Here is a 22,721-nt window from a genome sequence, read left to right as displayed (position 1 = left end):
CTGAGAAATAGCAGTAGCAAACTTCAACTCTTGTTGACCAATTGGTCTCAAAATGCAATATGCACAACTAGGGCCCTAGGGGAACCTACATATGAAATTTGAGAAAGACCCCTTCAGTACTTTCTGAGAAATAGAAATAACAAGAATAATTGTTAACAGACGGACGGACCACGGACAAAAAAGCGATTTGAATAGCCCATCATCTGATGATGGTGGGCTAAAAAATAGTATCAAACTGTTTAAATCATGTATCCGGATCCGTGTCTATTGCGGCTTTATTCTATAGGATTTTCTTTATCAAATATAGTTATTGGCGATTTAGGATTTCGTGTAATCACCATAACGGCTGTATATACAGAAAATAACAATGTAACAGCAATGGTGGGACAGAAAGCACTAAAACAAGATTATGTCTAAATTAGGTAAATTTAGGAAGTCATTCTGTTGAACATGTAATTACCTGGGTAAAAATATGCAAGTTTAGGAAGTCATGCAGTTGAACATGTAATTACCTGGGTAAAAATATGCAAGTTTAGGAAGTCATGCAGTTGAACACTTAATTACCTGCCAGTTACTGATCACAGATAGAGGAGCGATGATGAGTGTGGCTCGAGCTCCTTTTGTGTAAGTCCGTCCAGACATCTTCCCACAAGCACTGGGACCTTCAATGAGAATTTACACTTTAATTTTTTTTACAAAATCATTAATTTTCATATATGACAATCCAAACAATGGAAAATTCCTTATTTTTTTTTTAAATATCTCTCTAAAACATTCCTTTATGTTGCCACCAAATCCTTTAAATTCTGCTTTAATACTTGATGCTTATCAAATCTGGTTCACACTCTGAATGACAACACACTCCTTAACTTAAAATTTCCTATAAGATAGCATTACAGAAGATATTAAAGGGAAATGTTCCAGTAAAACATATATGGTAGAGGGGGAAGGCACTTTGAAATTGGGAGACCCACCGATAGAAGTGATTTTCTATTTTGTTGACCCACACACATATCTATTTTTTTGTAAACGAGACCATGGCATAGAAGCAATTTAATTTTTTATTTCACTCCGATTTGTTTTTGGATTTACACATTTTGATTTCTAGCATCACCAGAGTCCTAGGACAAAATTGCACTGTAAATGGTGTCAGTGAACTTTTGTTTGATATGCTGCATCTATTACTAAATTTGTATAAGGGTACAATCCTCGTAGAACCAGGGTAAAATCTACTAAACTTACTGAAGTGTTTCACAAGCATAATGCAAAAGTAGACATCTGAACATTCACACTTAAGCTTGTGAACTGCAACTTTTTCCTCGACTTAATACCAGTGAATTTAAATAAAGATCTGTTATTTTGCCAAAACTAATCTATTGTTTCTTTGTACCATTGTCAAGTTTGAATGAATATAATATGTTTTTAGATAAATAGTCTATCATTATTATATCAAAAACACTCAGAAAATAAAATAATTGTTTTTTATTGAAGATGAATTAAATATTGTCAGAAATTAACATTTTTTTCAATATTTATTTTTGTATTTTTGTAGTCAGGATGACTGAGCAACATTATAAAACATAAAATTTGCATTTTATTTCAAAAGGTTACAAATGCTTCAGATAGACCCACCCACAGAAGTGATTTTATTGAAACGCCACTCTGGCACAGAAGTGATTTTATTTTGAACCCACCATGGCACATACTATTTTTTAAAGTGCCTTCCCTGGGTGCCATATATGTTTTCCTGGAACAGCCCTAAGCAGGGAAAATCTTACATCTAGAAGCAATCCGTAATATATACATATATATATATGCTTTCCTATGGAGAGTATAATTAATTCCTTACAGTTAAGGAATGTTCATGAAACTGGACCCCATTCTATTCCCTATTAGATGCTTTCAAATCCTGAGATTTGTGACTCTGGATACCTTACCTGGACTGTTATAATGGAGAGCTATATCATCAGGAATGTCGGGTAGATCGTCATCTGTAGACAAAAATGAACATTAATGAATCAGCAAGGATATATCTACAGCCATGCTCAAATGAACTCCCTCCCAACCTGCAGCAGGCATTGTTGAAGTCATTGTAATAGGTTCAAAATCAATGTAGGTTTTACATGAAAGGTCTTGAATCAGCAAGGATACGTACTAGAGCGATGCTCAAATGAACTCCCTCCCAACCCGCAGCAGGCATTGTTGAAGCCAATGTAATAGGTTCACAATCAATGTAGGTTTTACATGAAAGGTCTTGAATCAGCAAGGATACGTACTAGAGCGATGCTCAAATGAACTCCCTCCCAACCCGCAGCAGGCATTGTTGAAGTCATTGTAATAGGTTCAAAATCAATGTAGGTTTTACATGAAAGGTCTTGAATCAGCAAGGATATATCTACAGCCATGCTCAAATTAACTCCCTCCCAACCTGCAGCAGGCATTGTTGAAGTCATTGTAATAGGTTCAAAATCAATGTAGGTTTTACATGAAAGGTCTTGAATCAGCAAGGATATATCTACAGCCATGCTCAAATGAACTCCCTCCCAACCTGCAGCAAGCATTGTTGAAGTCATTGTAATAGGTTCAAAATAAATGTAGGTTTTACATGCAAAAAATATTGAGACCTCAAAATTTATGAATAAATACACTGTAACTCATAAAATTTCTCTTAATCAATATAATGTTGATCTCAAGGGATAATGCAAAGTGAGAGAGATAGAGAATGTAGAAATTGATATGAGGGAAAACTTGTTAATTTTATGTTGAACAGTAGAATTGATAAGTTTGTTATAGAATTGCTATATCAGACCTTACTTACCACTAATATGAGGACTGTTCCATCCTCGGGATGGAGCAACAGATGGATCAGGAAGGTCATCACAATCAAGGTCAATTATACCTACAAACAAACAATGACAGCTGGAACAACAGTTTCTATGTCCACCCTGCTGATATGGCAGTTAGGTTATGATCCTACAATACTATATACATATATTGTCGTAACCATTTTAAACTCCAAAAGATCAATGGCATTCAATCAAAATGCTTATAAATATTTCAGTAAATATAGCAAAAATTCATTACTGATTCATATCCTTAGTGCAACTCAAAATTAACTTAATATGATATTTTGGCATCTATACATAGTATTTGCTGAAATTATTTCTCTTTTCATTCTAGATTTGATCAGTAGACTTAAAACAAGTTAATATACCTGCATTGGTAGAGAGTTCAGGTTTAATAGACATTCCTGGATCAGGTAGGTCCTCATCATCATCAACCACCATAGCAACACCTGGATAAAGTCCACAAACGAAAATCAGAGGCAAAATATAGTTTATAGAGCAATATCGTAAGTTTTTCACAACTTAATTCATAAATGGTCTATTCTTGATTCTGTCTTTTTTCCCTGCGATTAAAAGCAAATGGCGTGGCATCTAAACATATCAGAGATCTCATAATTTAGTATTTTATATTCTTTTTCTTCATATTAACCTTGATATATTTTAAAATTCCATTTAGGTCAAGGTCATGCTACAACTTAAGTTATTTTTTATAACATCTGATTATGCTTACTGCTTTGTAAAATGTCATGTCTCTACGATTTTTACTTGTTTAGAATACAAAGACAACACACAAAAATGATAAATTACCTTTGTTATGCTCCATATCAGGGGCCTTGCTTTCAACTTTTAGAACAGGGGTTGTGCTCTCAACTTTTAGAACGGGAGTCTTGCTCTCAATTTTTAGAATGGGAGCTGTGCTCTCAATCTTTAGAACTGAAGCCATGTTCTCAACTTTTAAAAGTTTCGGATCCACTTTATTTTCCCTACTTCTGCCTGGATTGGGAATGTCCTTGGTTTTAGTCTGATCTTTGTTTCCTGTGTTGGATGACTCCATGTTCACTGCAGTAATTTTGCCCTGGTCCATATTCTCAGCAGGCATGAGCTTTAGTTTTCCTTTACCTTTTCCTTTACCTCCCTTCTTGGCTGCCACCGAACAGCTATCGCCCTTTTTATTTACACGAGCTGAAATACACATAACACATTAGCTTTTCTAAAATTTGAGAGTCAGTAAAGACATAGCAGTATTTATAAAAATTTTCGTCATTGTATATGCTAGTGATGTTGTCACATATATTTCCTAAAGCGAATAGTCGGACAAACAAAGGCTAAAGTTGGTAAAAATGGTGTTAATATATCCAGTATAATTTCTTATGAAATAGAAAAATAAAATCTCCCATCAAAATCGCTCTGTATGCGAAGAAATTAATATATATTATGGGAATCCTAATACGTCTTCCTGACCGGCTATCAGTGCAGTTCACTCTTAACGACATTTCCACGCAGCCTCGTTTTCAAAGAGTTAGACGAATTTATATTTAGAACTGTGCTAAATTTACACAGGGCTTCCCCATAACTTTAATGGTCAAAACTGGACACCGTAAGCAGAATTTGACTATCATTATGGTATGCAATGACTTTTGGAAGGCCAAAGATCGCATTTAGAGTGGTTTCCTTTGCCCGACTATTCACTTTAAAACATACATATGCGATAAGATTTTACTTCGACATACTGTAAACCATGTAAGGGCTACTAAATTTTGCAATTTAAAAACAATTTCGTGAATACAAACATTTAGTGGAAATATCAAATAATAATTAGCGCGGAAACATGAATTTACTTGAATCACACAAAAAAAACCAACAGAATGTATAGAACAGAGATAAGGATGTAAAACTAAAGATCTACTAACTCAAAATTCAAAGCTTTGGTTATCTATGAAAATTTCAAAATACAAATCTGACATTTTATAATAGGCTTTTCTTTCTCTGTTTCAGTTTTTGCCCAAGCTATTTGAGATTCTTACCTCTTTTCATGGGAGAGTTTTCTACCTCAGAGTCACTGCTGACCGCGTATCGAGCAGGCTTCTTTGCATTGCTGAAAAAAAATAAACCAAATTATTTTGCATTGATTTTCAGTGAATTCTGTATTGCATGTTTTGTTTTAATTTGATAAGCTGGTAAGACGTATCTCTCAGTTTGGTTTGGTTTATTATAAGGTTTAAACATCTGTTAACATCCACCGTCATTTAAGGACACTCTCCACTGTGTGTAATGCATTGTTGCATGTGTGAATGTCTGTATGTTTTGGGAGGCTGCAGTATACTCGTGTTGTGTTTCCATGTGATAGTAAAACTCTCACCCTTTTTTTAATTGTGCAATCTCACTTAAGTATGCTGACAAAGACCACAAACAACACACACAAGCTGGTAAGAAAATGACGCAATGTCAAGGGAGAAGTTAACAAAATGAAAGCAAATTAGAAACCAAGTACAAATCTAACATCATACCTGCAATGCACCTCTTAGAACACATCTCTCAAAAGATGTAGGAGGAAGAGATACCGTATAAGTCAAAGAGGTGAAAACAACAATAATTAGGCCAAACAAAATTAATTAGTTGGTTCTCAGGCCACTTTTTCTGAAAATAGATGAGGGAGGGAGGTTTTTTTCCCTTTTTTATTGTAGAAAAAAAGAGACGAGGGATTTTTTTTTTTTTAATTTCCCAACACAATAGGAGGTAAAATTCACCAAAGTTTCAATTCAAAAGGATTTCATAACAGCAAATTATCAACACCTTGTTAAATACAACACGTTTTTCGTTAACAACGGTGGTATCCTCATGATTAGGGTAGGGCTCCAGTAATGACAGTTTCCGAGCGGCCGCGAAAAGCACATCAAAAGCATTTCGTTTAGTTCCCACTATCACCCGTTTCGTCATGATCACGGTATTCAGGTTTCGTTTGGGTGCATGCACCATCAATAATGTCATATCGGATGTAACGGCCGAAAGCTGTGACAGTCTCCCCAACCTTCATGTTCATCATTACTTGATCTAATCCAGACACTTTGCTCTGACCGATTGACGCCGTCATTTTGTTCAGCATCTGTTTCTCGGGAAAAAGTCCAATCTTGGGGTCCTTATGTGCCCTCCTTCAATAATTGGAACAGTTCGGTCAAAGTACAAGCATTGGAGAATCCACCAATAATGTTCCATGCCAGTACAACCGTGGAACCGTGCCAAACATTCATTCACTAGTATTGCAGACAAACGTTTAAAAGATGTGCCGTCTAAAACTGCTAAAAAAGCCGGAGACGGACACTTTTTTACGAGAGGAACCTCGTGCGTTTGCCAATCAAGATCACGTTGGCGCTTGGAATACTCGTAGTGTGAATGCAGACAAGCGTTTTGAAGATGTGCTGTCTAAAATTGTACAAAAAACGGATACAGACATTTTTTTCCAGAATTTTGGTCCAGGCATACATTTTTTTTTTACTTTTACAATAAAATCGGCAATGCGGTGCTTAAAAATGATATGAGCGCGGGCCTGAGAACCAACTAATTAATTTTTTTTGGCCTTAAATTGGTTATGAAGCAAAGGTTCACTCCATGACCAAATTCATACCGTTGATCTCACTCCTTGGAACCAATTTCTACAATGTTTACTATAAGGACATCACACTAATTTCTGAACTGCATTTATAGCAACCCAGATAGACACTAAGGTACTGCTGTACCAAATACTGAAATATGAATACTGGAAGTTTGTAATTTACCGTCGGGGCCGTCCACTGGTGCTGGGAGTGGATATCACAGGCAATGCTATACCGGCTCTGGTCTTGGTTGGTTTGGATTTCTTCTGTCCTTCTGTGTAGACATTATCAAACATGTACAAAACATATTATTATGGATGTTACCTAGAAATCGTTTAATATACCTGTCAATAATTTTAAAAGTATTGTGATATAGTTAAACAACTTCCTTAACTCTTTACCACATGCAAACTAATATAAAGGACTGCATCATCATGCTTCCATGAGGAAAGTATACAATGTTCAACACGAACATTGTTGCAACATCTGTCAAGTGTATGCACCATCTCAATGGCACTTTGTGAAGTTTTCAGTCTGGATTGATAATATGTTTTTAAAGTTAGATTTATTTACTTTCATGCTTATTTTTGAGAAATGTTTTGGCAATAAAGTTGCTTCAGAATGAATCAAACAACACAGTGATGCTATCATTTCCAAATATTATCCGATACGAGGACTTCAAAAATTAATAAAAACGTTTACAGGTCAGAAAATGGTCAATTTTCTCTGTCGGAAATACTCAAAATATTGCCGATTTTTTTTTTTTTTAATTTTAGAAAAAAAAATTTGCACAAATTACTTGAAATATCGTAATTTAAACAAACTAATATATATCTGTATCATGGCTCAGTCAATATATTTGTATTTATTTCTGCTTTGTTCGTGCCGGTTCACGGCCCGTTCACCGCTACTTTCACTTTCTAGTATTCTGAGTAGTGTGTTTGTTGTGGGATGTTTGTACATTATTTGCCATTGAAAAATGCACGAAAATAATCTATCAACTTTAAATGAAGTATATTAAAGGTTTAATGAAGTTTTGACAACAAGTTTCTGACAAAATTATCAACACTCTACGCTGTAAACTTGCTAGTCCATTCGAACACGGCGTCAGGTAATGGCGATAGTACTGGACCTCGCCGTTCTTCATGACCGTCAGATTTTCGATTGGTCAAATTGAATAAAACATCGTCTTAATCATTGTCAGATTATATGCTTTTAGGCCTGTGATATTTAAATATCATGACATTGTACTTATAATTACAAATATCTACCGTAATATCAACAACAAAAGCCATGATGGCGTCCCCCGGTAACATGAGTGAAGCAGTGAACACATGTGTGATTTTCTCGGTTGATTCATTCAGAGTTTGATATAGTAACACTGTGCCGATTTTTGATTGGTTAGAAATTTGGTCACGTCTATTATAGATTATAAAGCCTGAACACAGGTGACGCTTTTATCACGTGACACGAAGCTAGCAAAACATTGATAGTCAAAATGGCGTCCAGAGTCACTTGCATTGAGATCGTGTACAGGCGTCCAGAGGCGCTTACATTGAGATGGTGCAGGGGCGTCCAAAGATCGCAACAAATAAGGTAAAAGATTCTATTATTTCACCCCTTCCATATTTTCTTCAGTCATGATAATACTTACTTGAGTCACATGTTTCCTTTTCTTTGTTCTGTTCCAGTGTACCTTCTGTTTTACATTTGTCCTGTGAATCCTTTAGTTCCTCTGCTACAGCTGCTGTATCACATATGATCTGTTTATCACTCTGTTTCACATCCTTTGGTGGTTCTACGACGTCTGTCCCAGTCGATAAAGCTGTACAAGATGGCAACGAAGAATATGGTATCAAGTCTGTGGATATGGATGTACAGGACAGTGTTTCTGACATCGAGTTTGAGGTATCATTCAAATTACTTTCTAACGACACTAAAGCACTACATGGAGTTAATTCTATAGATAATATTTCCCTTTTCTGTTCCTCCACTGATGCTACACATATCACTTTGCTGTTCTCTGGTTCAGGAGCTAAAACAGTACTTTGTATATGGTCCTGATCTGTAGACAAACTTGACAAAGCATCCTTTGTGATGATGGTGGACAAATCTTTAGTGGCTGGAGAACTTGGATGAGTTGCTGGACTTGATACAGTAGCTGTTGCTGAACTTGATGCAGTAGCTGTTGCTGAACTTGATACAGTAGCTGTTGCCGCTTGACTGGGGAAGCCTGTTTACATAAAATTCTTCATTAATTTTTCTCTATTGTAATCTATAAATGCATGAAAATGTTTAGTTTATGGCACTCAATTTTCGCATGACCAAGCCTTGTTTTCATATATCTGGTGAGTCAATTTTTTTTGCGTTTTGATCTAAAATCGAGAACATTAAATTTGAGCAGATTTAAAATTTTGCAATTTGGCTTTTTTAGGGTATATATAATTCCTCCAATTCAAAATTTTTCGTTACGCAAATTTTCGCCTACCACTGTCCGTGAAATCACCCAAAAATCTTTCACATGAAAACCAGCTCTATGGTATCTCCTTATTGATAACACTTATCTCAGGACTGGAGTGAGCAATTATAGGAATTCTGATTTTGTCCTTGAACAATACTTCAGATATTGGAGTTCAAACAAATATATTAAAAGGACATAAACTTTAAATAATTTGTTATGTATGCTTAGATATGGATTTCAGATGTTTATTGAATATTTTATTACAGTGATTGGTTATCTCAAATGACAGGAAAATGTGGGGAATACCTACCTCAAAAAATGAAAAAATAGACTGTCATATTCTATTTTTGGAACACAAAACCAAAGCTGGCCGAAAACGAGGTTATAATGAACCACAAACTTGTTGACATGACAAGGAATATTAGTTTTCCAAATTTTAAGATTATTTTCAAATTTACAATGGTTGACAAATGAAGTTTAAGCCATATTTGTTATAAAACAATTTGTATTTAGCGTAAGAATGATAAGTCAAAAGTCAAACGAGACTTTTCATTCGACAGGGCACCGCGAAGGGAGGTTCCTGACTTATTGCACATATGTACATCACGCAAGTATAAAGTGGGGAGTTGCTCCCCTCTCTTGCATATCAGTGATCAATTTATTTTTACCTACTTTCCAAATCGTGCACGCTACTGACTCTTGACGTACACTGTTTTCTATCGGAATTCGTTTGTGTTCGCTTCACCCACGTTTTTGATCCACCATTTTGTTTACATATGCAGTGCATTGTGGGAGGTCACTAAAGTTCAAAACTACTATACTATCGTTACAAAATTCGACCGGGCCGGTTCAAAATACAGAAAGATGGAATTTCCATTATAATTATTTTATATGACAGATTTGCACAATAATTGATATATATTACTTAGTAAGGTATCTAACACATCTTAAATATGTATTTTACTCAAATTTACATGGTTTATTTAGGTTCATGTCCCTTTAATATCTGACAGTGAATTACACGCTCCACGGGATATGTAGATTAGAAAAATACATTCAATCCCTATATAAAATCACTGTTTCACGTAACATGTAGAGCAGATTTGCTTCCAGTTTCATTTTCAATCACAGCCAGCCAGCTTTGGTTGTTGGATTTTACCTTTTGGAGCAGGGCTGCCTGTTAGGTCGATGTCAGTGTTATCTGTATACCGTACTGTCCTTCTGGCACTCCTGTAATTCAATAACATTCTCAATAACAATCAATATTTTTATTTCAGAACTAATCTATACAAAAGAAATGCTTGATCGGAATTCATATTTGGTACTAAAGTAATGGATTTAATTTATTCTGAAAAGCATTACATATACTGTTAAGAAATATGACAGAGTATATGATATAGAATACTGAATTTAATAAATACTGATAATGGCAATTGTAGTAGATGATCACACACAAGTACAGATGCGTATAGTATGTTCAGTTACAAGAATGACCAGGAGTAGATTACATGCAATTTACAAAACCTTTGACATGCAATTTACAAAACCTTTGAGATGAGTTGACTAAATCCAACTCATAGGAAACTCAGCTCATCATGTTTTCACAATACAAGCATATAAATTAAAACATGTTCATCACAAAATGTTTACAACAAATTCATGGTTATTTACAACAAAGTAATTTCTATTACTGATATATTTTGTAATACATTTGCGTATAATGAACTACCACGGTATGTAAACCTGTTAGAACTGTACTTACCGTACTATATAAAGTGAAGCAATACTTTTAATATCCATACCTTTTAGGACGTGAAGACATTGGCACGTTCTCTTTGGAAGAGTATCCTTTTGGTACAAATTCTGGATCTTCTCCTTTCATCATGAACGATTTTCGAGGCTCATCTACAATAAATTGTTAAATCATTTAAATTTAATAACATAAAGGACTTAAACCAACTTATTTTTAGGTGTAATTTAATTTTGCTGCTTTCATAGATGATTAAGAATTACAACAAACAGCCCAATGGGCCTTAACAGTAATCTAATTATTAATGACATACAACATATTGTAGAGCTGAACTACACAGAAAGGGTTTTAAAAGTTTTAGCTTATTTGACCATTATAACCCTAATTGAAGTTCAAGGTCAATTATTTGAACAAACTTGTTAGCCCCTCATCCAAGAATGCTGCAGGCCCAATATGAGTAACCTTGGCCTTTTGGCTATTAAGAAGTCGTTTAAATGAAAAGTTAAAACATGGCGCACGACAACGGACAAAGATGACCTAAGAAAAATATCACTATTGAAAAATCATAGACACATATTTATTATCTGATGATGGTGGGCTAAAAATACCACGATTGAGAAACAATCATAGACACATATTTATTATCTGATGATGGTGGGCTAAAAATATCACTATTGAGAAACAACCCCATAAACATATTTATTATAGACACAATTATTACCATAATCTTCATCATCTGAGTCCACTGAGGTGTCCGTGTCTGAAATGTCATCGTCTGGGAGACAGGGTAGCTGGGGTGCCTTCGAGAAGCCCGCCCCAGGGAGGTTACGTACAAATTTACGTTGCATGCTAGTACTGGGCTTACTGTCGTCCACAATGAAGTTGGACATGTTCTCCCTCTTCAGATTAATTTTCTTCATAGCCATTGGTTTGGGTTCTAACTTGTAACTGGCAAGTCTCTGATCAACAAGAACAAGACTGTCAAAGTTGCAGCAATAATGATGCAACAAAATGAAATTTTGGGGAATGGCTGAAAAGTTACTATTGTTAATTAAAGTTGTTGTATTTTTTTATATTTTCTTGCCCTTTAAGTGAAACTTAATTTTCGAGAAATCTGGATTACCTGATTTTATCTTGAAATCAGAAAAGGAAAATGTCTGCAATTTTTAGAAGAAAAAAAATATCAACCTTTATCTGGAGTCCTGAGCCCAGTTTCATCAACATTCCCGAACTTAAAGAGTAGTTCTGTAACTTATTGTTTCCTCAACTTCTCTAATGCTTTTCTATGAAGAATTTTAAGTCAAGGAATAAAAGCTTAACACAACACAAATCTTTACCTGGATATAATATTTGACCATGTGACAGGTAAACCAGTCCCCAGTCTGACCTCAACCTGATACAGAACATATCTGTCCAGGTGATAAACAATGCAGTTCTTACCTGGGCTGACTTTTGGATCCTGTCCAGTTTGGACTGTCGCACTTTGCCTGGTACAGGTACAGCGAGAGGGAGGCCATCCTTGAAATTTGTCATGATCAGTGCGATCATCTCCAGAGTTTTCCCAAGTCCCATATCATCAGCCAGGATACCTGTAAAGAGGAAATCAATACACAAAGGTCTCATAGACACAGTTTATGTTTGGTGAAAATTAAACAGAACAAATTCTGGTACACAATAGACAACATCTCGTTACCCATACCGATAAGTCAAAATATAGGTCAAATTATTTTTAGCAATTCTGTGACCAAGTATTAAGTTCTATTGACAAATTGTGAAGACAATGTGCGAATGGATGCTCTAAGGTTAACATATGAAGGTATTATGTCCCCTAAGAGCACACATTACCTTCCTTGATATCACATATTACCTCTCCTGACAACACATATTACCTCCCCTGACACACACATTACCTCCCCTGACAACACATATTACCTCCCCTTACAACACACTTTACCTCCTTTGACAGATTGTGGCCTTTTATCTGTTGTAAATACTGTGACAGAGTTGAAGAATCGGCCTTTCTTTTCTTCCCAGAAGGGAGGTAACTTGCTGCCATTCTCACGCTGTATCATCCAATTCAAGGCTTGCTTCTGATGTGTGTACATTGGTGTAGCAATTACCTGTCATTTTAAAATGAATGCTGACAACTACTATGATATCTAGACTCATATTTCAAACTATGACAACAAGCTTCCTTCCTAGAAGATACAGAGGATTCAGATCATTCTTTTCACTAATGAGATTTCTTTGTTCATTTCAAGACAATAACATTTTTTTTAATCCAATTTGTAAATAACTGATAAAAGAGTGGGGCACCACTAGCTTCTTTTATTACTGTAATATCTGAGGTGAAAATACTCCTTCAGCACAACATTCACACCAGTTCATACTATTCACATTTGAAACCAAGTCCGCCACAAAGAAATATTTTTGGACAATCGTATGTCACTTTGGAGATTAAGGAATAATTTGACAGATTTTTTCTTCTTCTTCTTTTGCTATCTGGTAATTATTTTAATATCAAGACTAGTTACTTTGGTAAAATATCTGTGAAATACCTTTGCTGGTTCAGCTGTGCTTGTCTTATCTCCTTCCTCCAGATTCTCAAACAGTGAATCCAGCTCACTTTTCATCTAGGAAAGAATCAGAATGTTTTTCAGCAATCAAGACTATTACATAAAAGTTCAGACTGTCAAAAAAGCCTTTTATTGAGGTTGTTTTTGTGTTGTTGTTTTTTTTAATTCAAAACAAAGAACAAAAGTGTTTATTTTTGCAAGATAAAATTCAAATTTTGTAATATTGCAACCAGAAATATTCCATTAAAAAAAGAAAAACAGGGTTAAATCTATATAGTCAGTGAATGATACATGTATAAACCTATAGACCAAATGAGAACTATACAACCTGGACTAGAGTTTACCTCATCTGGAGTCATAAATGTCCGGCGTGGAGTGGGCATCCCTAGTCCAGATCCACCAGGAACACTGGAGGAGAGTTCTGTGGCCTGTGCAGCGTTAAATCCATGTCCCCTCAGCTTGTCCGCTACTGCCTGTCGGTACTCAGGCTTTCCCCAGAGAGTTAGGTTCACAGGCATTGAGTACATGTTGGTGCTTCCAAATGGAACTATGCTGAACATCACAAAAAGTGTAACAAGAAAATTTTAATACAAGGTAACTGTGGTTTTATTAGTTTAATTTCCTATTAATGGTCAGGGTCATTAAGGATGTGCTAGGTTTAAATGATGGAGGAATGCTGAAAAACCACCGACCAGAAATCATTGCCTTTACGGTACCACTCGGCCACTGTACATGTGGCCCCTACAGGGTAACTCAAATACATTAACTTTACAACCATTGAGGAAAAACTTATATAAATCAACTTTAATCAATCATGCTGTTTGCCAAGTTGAAATGTTCAAGGATTCTTAAAGTGAAAGGAAACAGTAAATTTTCTGTAGATAAAGCCTTTGTTGACACACAGGATGGCAACCTTAATCAAAATTTGTAGTTTTATTCCAAGTAAAACTGGCAAGATTGTTTAATTGATTGGGGAAAAAAACAGAGAAATAATTAAGATTTTCTCACCCTTCCAGTCTGGCCCAGCCGTTATCGACAATATGAGCAAGAGGTTTGGCCAACTCTCTCTTTATGTGGCCCACCTGTGTTCCCCCAACATTCAGAATTCTGATAGCATTACAGTCGTACTTGTTATGGGGTTCTCTCTCTATTGCCACCATCTCATTGTTGTTTACCTAAAACAGAACATTCTTTACTTTAGAGTGTCAACATCACATACCATGACTTAACTTTAATCGTGATCAGTTTATATATGTTTACCTATAAGAATAGAAGGATGACAATTATTATATTAAAAATGAAGATCAACATTACAACATGAATAAGTAACTTTTTAACAAATCCACAACTAGTCAAATCCCATTGTGATACCCAGAACATTGAAGAAAGCACATTTTACACAAAAGTTTGTACTTTTTAAGTCAGAACATTTTGACTTAATGAAATCAAATATTACTGATCAAGAGAGATAATTGATATTTAAGGGAGATAACTGTCACTTGAAAATTGATTTAAACATATTTTATTTGCCTTTTTGGTATTTGACAAAAAGGATTGGGCACAAGTTCTTTCAACTTATGGATAAGCCCTCTCCAAACATTCATACAGAATATACATATTAAAGGCTTGTTGCTGCTAAGTACTAAAATATACATAAAGATAGTTTGTTTAAATAAATTTAAAAAACAAACTGTGATTGTTGACGATGTACTCTTATTCGTTACTTCATGAGATTTACCTGGTTTTCATGCACAATATTTATTTCTAACAAGTTTAAAGAAACAGTGAAATTTAGATGAGGCGTCTATCAAAACATGCAAGATAATGAATTAAAAACGATTTGTATCTTTAATGTATTTACAAATGTAACTAAAGATTTGGATATTCTGATCAAGGGATAAGATTGGGATTTCCCAGAGTAAGACATCTAAATCAAACAGGTTGATATCTACAAGGTTTAAACTACTAAGATGTTGCATTAAAAGATTTCTTTGTAAAAGGTAAAAAGGACATGAAAAGAAGAAGTGATGGGCATTCTCAATTTCACCACACAGACAAGAAGGATTATCAGTAAGATTGACTTTAAAAAGATCATATTCACAATTGTAACATTTATTATCATATGCTACTCACTGTGCCCCTGTAGTACTGAATGCCGACAATATTTCCACGAAGATTGCCCAGTAACACCTCATCATCCAACTCACTGTGTCCCATATCGTCATCTGTGTTGATGTATCCAAGGCGATCATGATACCGATCCACTAGAGAGTTCATTTGCCACAAATAGTTGATTCTGTCTTCATACCCTTCCCTATCCCAGGACCTCCTCCTCCACTTCTTCTTTTTGGCTTTATTTTTCTTCTTTCCAAACATGTTCTATCAATGATAAAGATATCTCGTAATGTTACATGTGAATACTTTCAAATTAAATTCAAAAATCATTTTTTTACAGTCATATCTGTTCACATGATAACTGGGGCCAGGGGTTTGATCCTTGTTGCCAGCACACTATTCTCACCCTATCATACTAGCACCAACAAAAGAATAAAAGCACCTATCATATTTTTATCTTTAAAGGGACAATTCACCACCCATCACATTTTTGTCTTTAAAGGGACAATTCAGTCTAAGAGAACATTTAAATTTGTACATATATCGGAAAAACCCCAGTTCTAATGGAAATTAGATCAGTCGGTTTTACTGTGATATGCCTGAAAAGCCCATGGTGGTGACATGTGTGTAGATGTTCAAACTTGCTCGCTGTCTGCCATTACACATTGTGGTCGAACTTCTTGTATGCCGAACCCTGTCCCTTGCTCGTAGAGTAATGCATCACACACAACTGTTGTCTAGAACTGCTCAAATCGCTCTGTCAGTAGTGTGTTTACCTTATTAGGTGAATTGTCTTGTCTAAAAATCATTTTATAACCTTCTCAGTGGTTATGTAGTTTATTTGCTTAACATGCGTGACTTTGGCTTGGGTATGGGTACAGCGTCCATATTGTACCTGCTTAATCGTATTGATCAACGATTTGATATTTCAACGATATTAATTAAAATACTTAACAATGTTGTGGAATTTGTCAATGTTTTACGTTATATGTTTCATAAGAAATGTAGAACAATACATTTATGCTATATTTTGCTTCTTGGTTATGTAAAAGAATTAGCCTGAGTGAATTGTCCCTTTAATGTTATACCAAATGCAATCAAGAAAATCTTGATTGTAGTTACATGTACTTACCATTCCGTTGCCAGCGTTACCAAACACTGCCCGTGGAAGTTCTTTCTTGCTATCCTGTCTCTTGGTCTGTTTAGTTCTGGCCATTTTTACCTACAAGAAACAGAACAACTTGTATTAAGTCTAAAACATTTGGTTTATGAGATTTTCACTTCAAAAATGTTTCAGTAGGTAGGTTAGACACCGGATTTATCTTGTTAGAACACACAGGATATATATTCCGTAACTGATTTTGTGCTATGCAGGATTCAATCTATGGTACAAAGGACTTTCAATATAAATATAAAAGAAAGTGATATATATGCATACACATTTAGAATCGAAACCTTTGAAAATACCTGTAAATATGGACAGTAGGTAAATATATACTATTTTATTTTAAGGCTGATGATATAATTACTCTAGTCTCTGGCAGATCAGAACCTCTCTATTAATTGACATAATGGCTGTAACATTTCTATATGTTTATTCTGGATAACTTGGCCGGATCTCAATCCACAATTTAGGCATATCCACATTGTACATGAACATGTTCAAATTCAGACAATAAATCGCCAATTCATGTTAATATGATGTTGAACTGTTTCTATACTCAGAATCTGACCCCATCACAGACAGGAGTACAGATATGAAACTAGTTAATGCTGTAAGGGAAAAGATAATATAAGAAACCAAGATCTCAAGCTCAAATATATCTCTAATTTCAAAACATTCAAGTAAGTATGTACTTGAAAGAGTATTTTGAATTCTTCTATTATAGACTTGTTTATTTATCATATTTCTTTTGATAATATGATGATCCTTGCCATCGAATGCAGGTGGTTTTAAACCGCATTTTAAGTGTAAGAATTATTTTTTCACACTTTTGTTTCATCATTTTGGTAAAAATATATTCTTGGAAGGTGTTCAAATAATACACTCAAAATTCACTCTTGTCATAATGCAAGTTAAAAAGATACTGCATGTTACTCCAACATCTGGCTGCACCCTTTAAAGGCTTGCCTGCAGTTATATTACAGTTGTCTAAACTCGTCAGAAGTGCAACATCTTACCCAGTGATTTTTCAGTGTATTTTGGGAAAGAAGTTTTTGTAACAAATTGGGAATTTTTAATCGCACAAAGAGCAGTTTTGGGAAAAAGTTTCTCATTACTGAACATGGTATTATAGGTGATTAAATATTGTAAAACAGTAAACTGTTTCATTTTATCAAAAGATGATGACTATCACAACAGCTTCAGAGTAGGTTGTTTTAGATTAAACAAAGAGGGGAGAGATTTTCAGGTTTTATTTGTCTTTCAGAGATTTGATTTGGGAAATTTTCATTGTAATTGGGAAAAAAATTGGAGGGTTTGGCATTGGGAAATGGGAATAGGATCGTTTAACTACCCCAGTTATAGAAGGAGAAAAATCACTGTACACGCTACAATAATAAAGCTTTTGGCAATAGATAATTATTCAGTGACCAGGTAGCTCAAAGGTAGAGCATTCTGCTAGTGTTCGGAGGTCCCAGGTTGTTTGGCCGCTACATTTTTTCCTCTCCTGTCAGTGTCAGTTGCACTCTATCGTTATACTCCCATAACATGAGAGTCGACTGGTCAGCCTTTTTTTTTTCCGATGTTATTTTCCTGACTGACGACTATCATTTCCGAAGGTCTATTTCATTGATGCAGCTTCCGCTGTCTGATGAAAGCGGAAGGGAAAATGGAATATCAATATTCATAGCTCTAACAGAGATAACATTGATGTGTACTTACAGTTTAGGTATTAATTAATAAAAAAAAAAGTAATTATCCCATATATAGTGAAACCATAACTCCAGGCCTCATAAAATAGTATTTTAGAGGATAAAGTATGATGCATCCTTTAAAAAATTTCAGTAACATTTTGACCTGGTTTTAAATATGGCAGCTGGTTACTACAAAAATCGGGATGTGAAATCATGCACAGAATTAATAAACACATGCTATTCAAGTGACCTTGCAGTTCCTTTTTCCTATTTACCGGTTGGATCACTATCGGCATGAAGTTTTGTCTGGGTCATTAAAGTTTACATTAGGAGATGTACTGGGTAAATATTTGTTTTAGATGGATTTTACGGCTGATTTTGTCAAAATATTTATTTACTTATATAAATGAGGTAGGCATTTGACATTTATGACTATTGATATATAATTTAAATGTTTTATATTGTCACAATCCAAACTTTGAATATGTAGCCCTCAGCATCAGTAAATTGCCTAGGGGTTTCATTATCTTTCAGGAGAGGCGGTACCATTGAAATTTCAGGGGGCACTTTTCTATACCATATCTGTATGCTATCTTATGTGATTTAGCCCAAATCATGCGGTATACCACAGCCAGGTTCAACCGGCAAAAAGTACCTGGTACCGCCTGATATTAAAACCCCTGATTGCCTATCGAAAGTTAGAGGTTAGACACGACATAATGTTTCAAATGTGTCTCGTCGTGCTATACCTCTAACATTGTTGGAGTATCTACCTTTATAGAGCTCTGACACGTTACACAATCATAAGGACTAGGAGTAATTTATTTTGAAAACCATATTGATCTATTATTGATCCATGTGCATACCACTAGTGAATTAAAAAAATGTATAATATAAGCCTAACGTTAGGCACCCCTTCCTTTCTTCATGTTGCCCGTACTGGATAGCTGAATAGGCATGCATTATTGCATTGGTAGGCCTACCTTATTCACTTTCATTCAGTCCCTTCATTTTTTTTTTTTTTTTTACAAATTGCTTTGGCAGAAATGTTCACATACGGTATATGTACCGATTTATAGACTAATTAACAAATTCTGCGCCAGGAAGCATGACCACACTGTTGGAAAAATAGCTTTTTCACCGGGTTTCGCAGTTTCAAATTCCTCTCGGACACTCCTGTCGAAATCAAGTGTTCTGTCACTTTTTTACTTCAAAATGTTTAAAAACCATATTCCATTAGACAACAAAGTACTTACAAATATTTAAAAATCAGCAAATGAACGGGAAAATCATACACACCCAGTTAAAAAAAATGATTAAGATATTCTATCTCATTTCTTGGCCAAATGTTCGACTGCTGACTGTCTTCTGAAACTGATTTTCTTTCCCGCAAAAAAGTGACATAATCGGTGTTATGGGATTTTCAAACCCACGTAAATTAGGTCCGCCCAGGGATGATGTGTACGCCGGTCCGAGATCAGACTCACTTTCGATAGGATACGTTTTCAAAATTTTCTGGCGGAGACCCCCCATACAAGAGTTCTTGAACTTTAATTTGTCCACTTTAAACCATTGTTGGAATTTTCCGGGGGAGACTCCCGATACCTCCCTTACGAGAAGGGGCTACCACCCCCTCTCGTGCTCTCCCCGCGTCCCGGGCCTTTAAATATAATTTGGCCTCGAAGCGTTAGCCAGCTGCGGCTAGAACGAATATACGTGCCCGGCCTACAATACCTTTCGGCCGGGTATGAATTAGTCCCTATGTGTCGTAGTGGAGCGCTGCCTCCGAAAATCACTCGGGGACAGTTTTCTATACTTTTTTTGTAGGTTTCCAATTATTTTATGCGTATACATGCATTTACATATTATTTTTGTCTAAAACAAACATACATGTAACTACCATTCTTAATATCTACCGTACCGCTCACAAGACGTGAAATTCACAATTTGTGGACTTACTGTATAAATATTCCCTTCATAACGATCTTCATTCATATTCATATTATATTATGTAAAAAAAAATCCTCGATGAGAATTTGATCAATATTTTATGTTGTTCAATTTTATTGCCTAGTAGGTAAGCAATATCAAACAAGTACAATAAAATGCAAACGAACGTTTAATAATGGTTTGCATAATCATTACTTTGCTCCATTAGCAGTTATAGGCACCAATTGTAGTCTAAAGACGACACCATTTTATGTCTTAAAGTCTTTTGAGCTACAATATTGCAGTAACCTGCGGCCACCAAAGGGCCAAAGGGACCTTCGCGCCCCCATCCCCCCCCTTTCAACTTTTTTTCTTGATCCGCCTGGCCTCTGTTGTAAAGATATCAAGAACGCGTACAGTATGTTCTTGAAAGCCATGTATATGCTCATGTATCCTATAATTTCTTAATTTAGCGATAAGATGCAAAATGAAACTAATTTACTTTGAAAAAAAATCATGATTGTGTTTGTATTAACAATTCCTTGATTTGAATTATTTTAGCGCATTTGTTTTTTTAAATGAGTGAAATCGGTAGAGTATCGTTTGTTTTGTTATCCACAGTGCATGCACGGAAGTGTATAGAATGATCATTAGTTGTTTTTTGTATGGTCAATTGTGAGTATTGAAGCGGGATGAATGAAAACAGGCATGGTATACAGGTCGGTAAAACACCAAATATCGGCATTATTCGTTACGACAAATATGTGTAACATTATAGATGTCCTCATAACATATATATTAACAAATCCATGAACATGATTTTAAAAATAATGTTAGCAATAGATAAGAATCAACGTGTAATCACTGAATTACGATCAAAACTGCGATGTGTTTTCGGAGGAAATTGCGTTTCCCCCCGTTTTTCCTGAAATATTAGTTATAATTGTAACTTATATGAGTAATTTGATTATTTACTTATTTACAGTTTCTTTATTCTACATCATTCGTAATTAGAAAGCGGCTTAAACATGTATACACGAAATAGTTTTGTATAGTCGCTTGTTACTTTACTGTATAGTCGCTTGTTTTAATCCAAAAAATTACTGTATAGTCACTTGCGGAAATTTCTCATTACAAATCGCTATTATTTCTAATTTAAGTAATTTTCAAGCAAAAGGAACTTACATATGATATCGTTTAGGCCGCAGGATGTGTTCAGCATTGAGAAACATATAAACAAAAAGTGGAAAGTTGCGTAAATCTAGTTTTTTATGATTTGATTCATGGAAAGCTCACTTTTTTGATCACGTGATTCCCGGGCGACAACGATATTAAATATGTACACACCAATCGATACAGGCGCACAAGGGTAGATTAGATGCGCATCACTATCTTCACTAATATTAATCAGCCTATATGTGTTATTATTTTTTTAATATGTTAGTATGTATGCATTTTGACCATGACGTCATTAACAGGAAATTTGTTTGTTCTTTTTGTGTCTTGATAATGTGACAGATCGCCTAGAAAATTTGACATTATTTTTGTCCATACTAATGGAATTATTCTTCTCCCTATAAGGTATATTTGAACCCAACATATATTTACGCGTGCGATTAGATTTTACTTATTTCGCTGGTGATAAGAAATTGTGAAAATCAATCGCTGCAATAATGGCAAAACAGTAAAAAACAAAAGTTTAAATCGCGAAATTGAATCCCCTTGGATCAACGTTAGACACGAAAATATGAAAATAATTTTGTGAGTGAACAGCCATTTCCGGCGTAAGAAATGTGGAAATGACGTAAGTAATTTTCGTTTATGATTCTAGAAGGATTTTTTTTTCGCAATTCTGACATTTTTTTTAAAGTAATGACTGGTCCATGGAAATCCAAGTTATACCTGAAGCATCAACGTGGTGCATTCCATTGCATTTTTGTTGCATTTACTCCATCTAAATTGTAAATGACTATATATGATCAGTTTGACAGTGTATTTGATAACTCTTTTAGACTGATTTGTTTAATTTGTTAGCTTTAGAGCCTTTTATCACGGAATATAACATGCGACTATTCAAGTGTCCTCGCAAGCAACTATACATCGCAGTTTCAAAACAATGCAAGTGACTATACAATTTTAACTGATCATCCTGAAACTTCAAAATACGATTAAGTAAAAGATATTGTGTCCATTAATATGCATTTATGTGTTTTATATTGTTGGATTCATTTATAACCCTGTGATGGTGCTTGGAATACTGAAAAACAGAATGCCTTGACATAGTGCAAAATATTAGGCGAGTGTCTCAATTCTTCGATGATGAACAGCATATCGACTCACGAAAAGTGTCTGAAATGTTAATGCTGGTTTAACACTCAAAACTTCATTAGTCACTGGTAGTTCAAATTGCTATCCATGACGCCGTTTATAACTTTAGATTACAACAAAAATGTATAGAATAAATAAAATTGGCAAAAAATATCCACTATCCATCGTTTCATTTGGTGTATATAATGTAGACATCATTTGTGTGTGCAAATAAATCACTGAATATTATTCTAGGTCTAGAAAATAACGTAAAGATGATTTGTTATTTAA

At 35.0% G+C, this 22,721-nt stretch overlaps 1 protein-coding gene across 1 annotated transcript in view; it reads right to left on the bottom strand.

Moving 5' to 3' along the window:
• The window catches only part of LOC138307263 (helicase-like transcription factor), a 37,454-nt gene extending 17,858 nt beyond the window's left edge, over window positions 1–19,596 (bottom strand). Inside the window, exons 1-19 of the mRNA XM_069247905.1 lie at window positions 19,494–19,596; window positions 16,471–16,560; window positions 15,357–15,602; window positions 14,232–14,398; window positions 13,568–13,775; window positions 13,206–13,280; window positions 12,602–12,767; window positions 12,088–12,236; window positions 11,369–11,606; window positions 10,700–10,802; window positions 10,057–10,127; window positions 8,091–8,669; window positions 6,620–6,710; window positions 4,871–4,941; window positions 3,654–4,028; window positions 3,215–3,295; window positions 2,819–2,899; window positions 1,938–1,991; window positions 565–662 (exon numbers count right to left, since the gene is read on the bottom strand). Of these exons, the coding sequence (XP_069104006.1) occupies window positions 565–662; window positions 1,938–1,991; window positions 2,819–2,899; window positions 3,215–3,295; window positions 3,654–4,028; window positions 4,871–4,941; window positions 6,620–6,710; window positions 8,091–8,669; window positions 10,057–10,127; window positions 10,700–10,802; window positions 11,369–11,606; window positions 12,088–12,236; window positions 12,602–12,767; window positions 13,206–13,280; window positions 13,568–13,775; window positions 14,232–14,398; window positions 15,357–15,602; window positions 16,471–16,554 (2,937 nt within the window). The 5' untranslated portion in view covers window positions 16,555–16,560; window positions 19,494–19,596. The remainder of the gene's footprint in view (window positions 1–564; window positions 663–1,937; window positions 1,992–2,818; window positions 2,900–3,214; window positions 3,296–3,653; window positions 4,029–4,870; window positions 4,942–6,619; window positions 6,711–8,090; window positions 8,670–10,056; window positions 10,128–10,699; window positions 10,803–11,368; window positions 11,607–12,087; window positions 12,237–12,601; window positions 12,768–13,205; window positions 13,281–13,567; window positions 13,776–14,231; window positions 14,399–15,356; window positions 15,603–16,470; window positions 16,561–19,493) is intronic.
• Between the last annotated feature and the right edge of the window lie 3,125 nt (window positions 19,597–22,721).

This window comes from Argopecten irradians, chromosome 14 (assembly GCF_041381155.1).
Source record: "Argopecten irradians isolate NY chromosome 14, Ai_NY, whole genome shotgun sequence".
NCBI lineage: Eukaryota > Metazoa > Mollusca > Bivalvia > Pectinida > Pectinidae > Argopecten > Argopecten irradians.
This window is presented reverse-complemented; position numbering and strand designations above follow the sequence as displayed.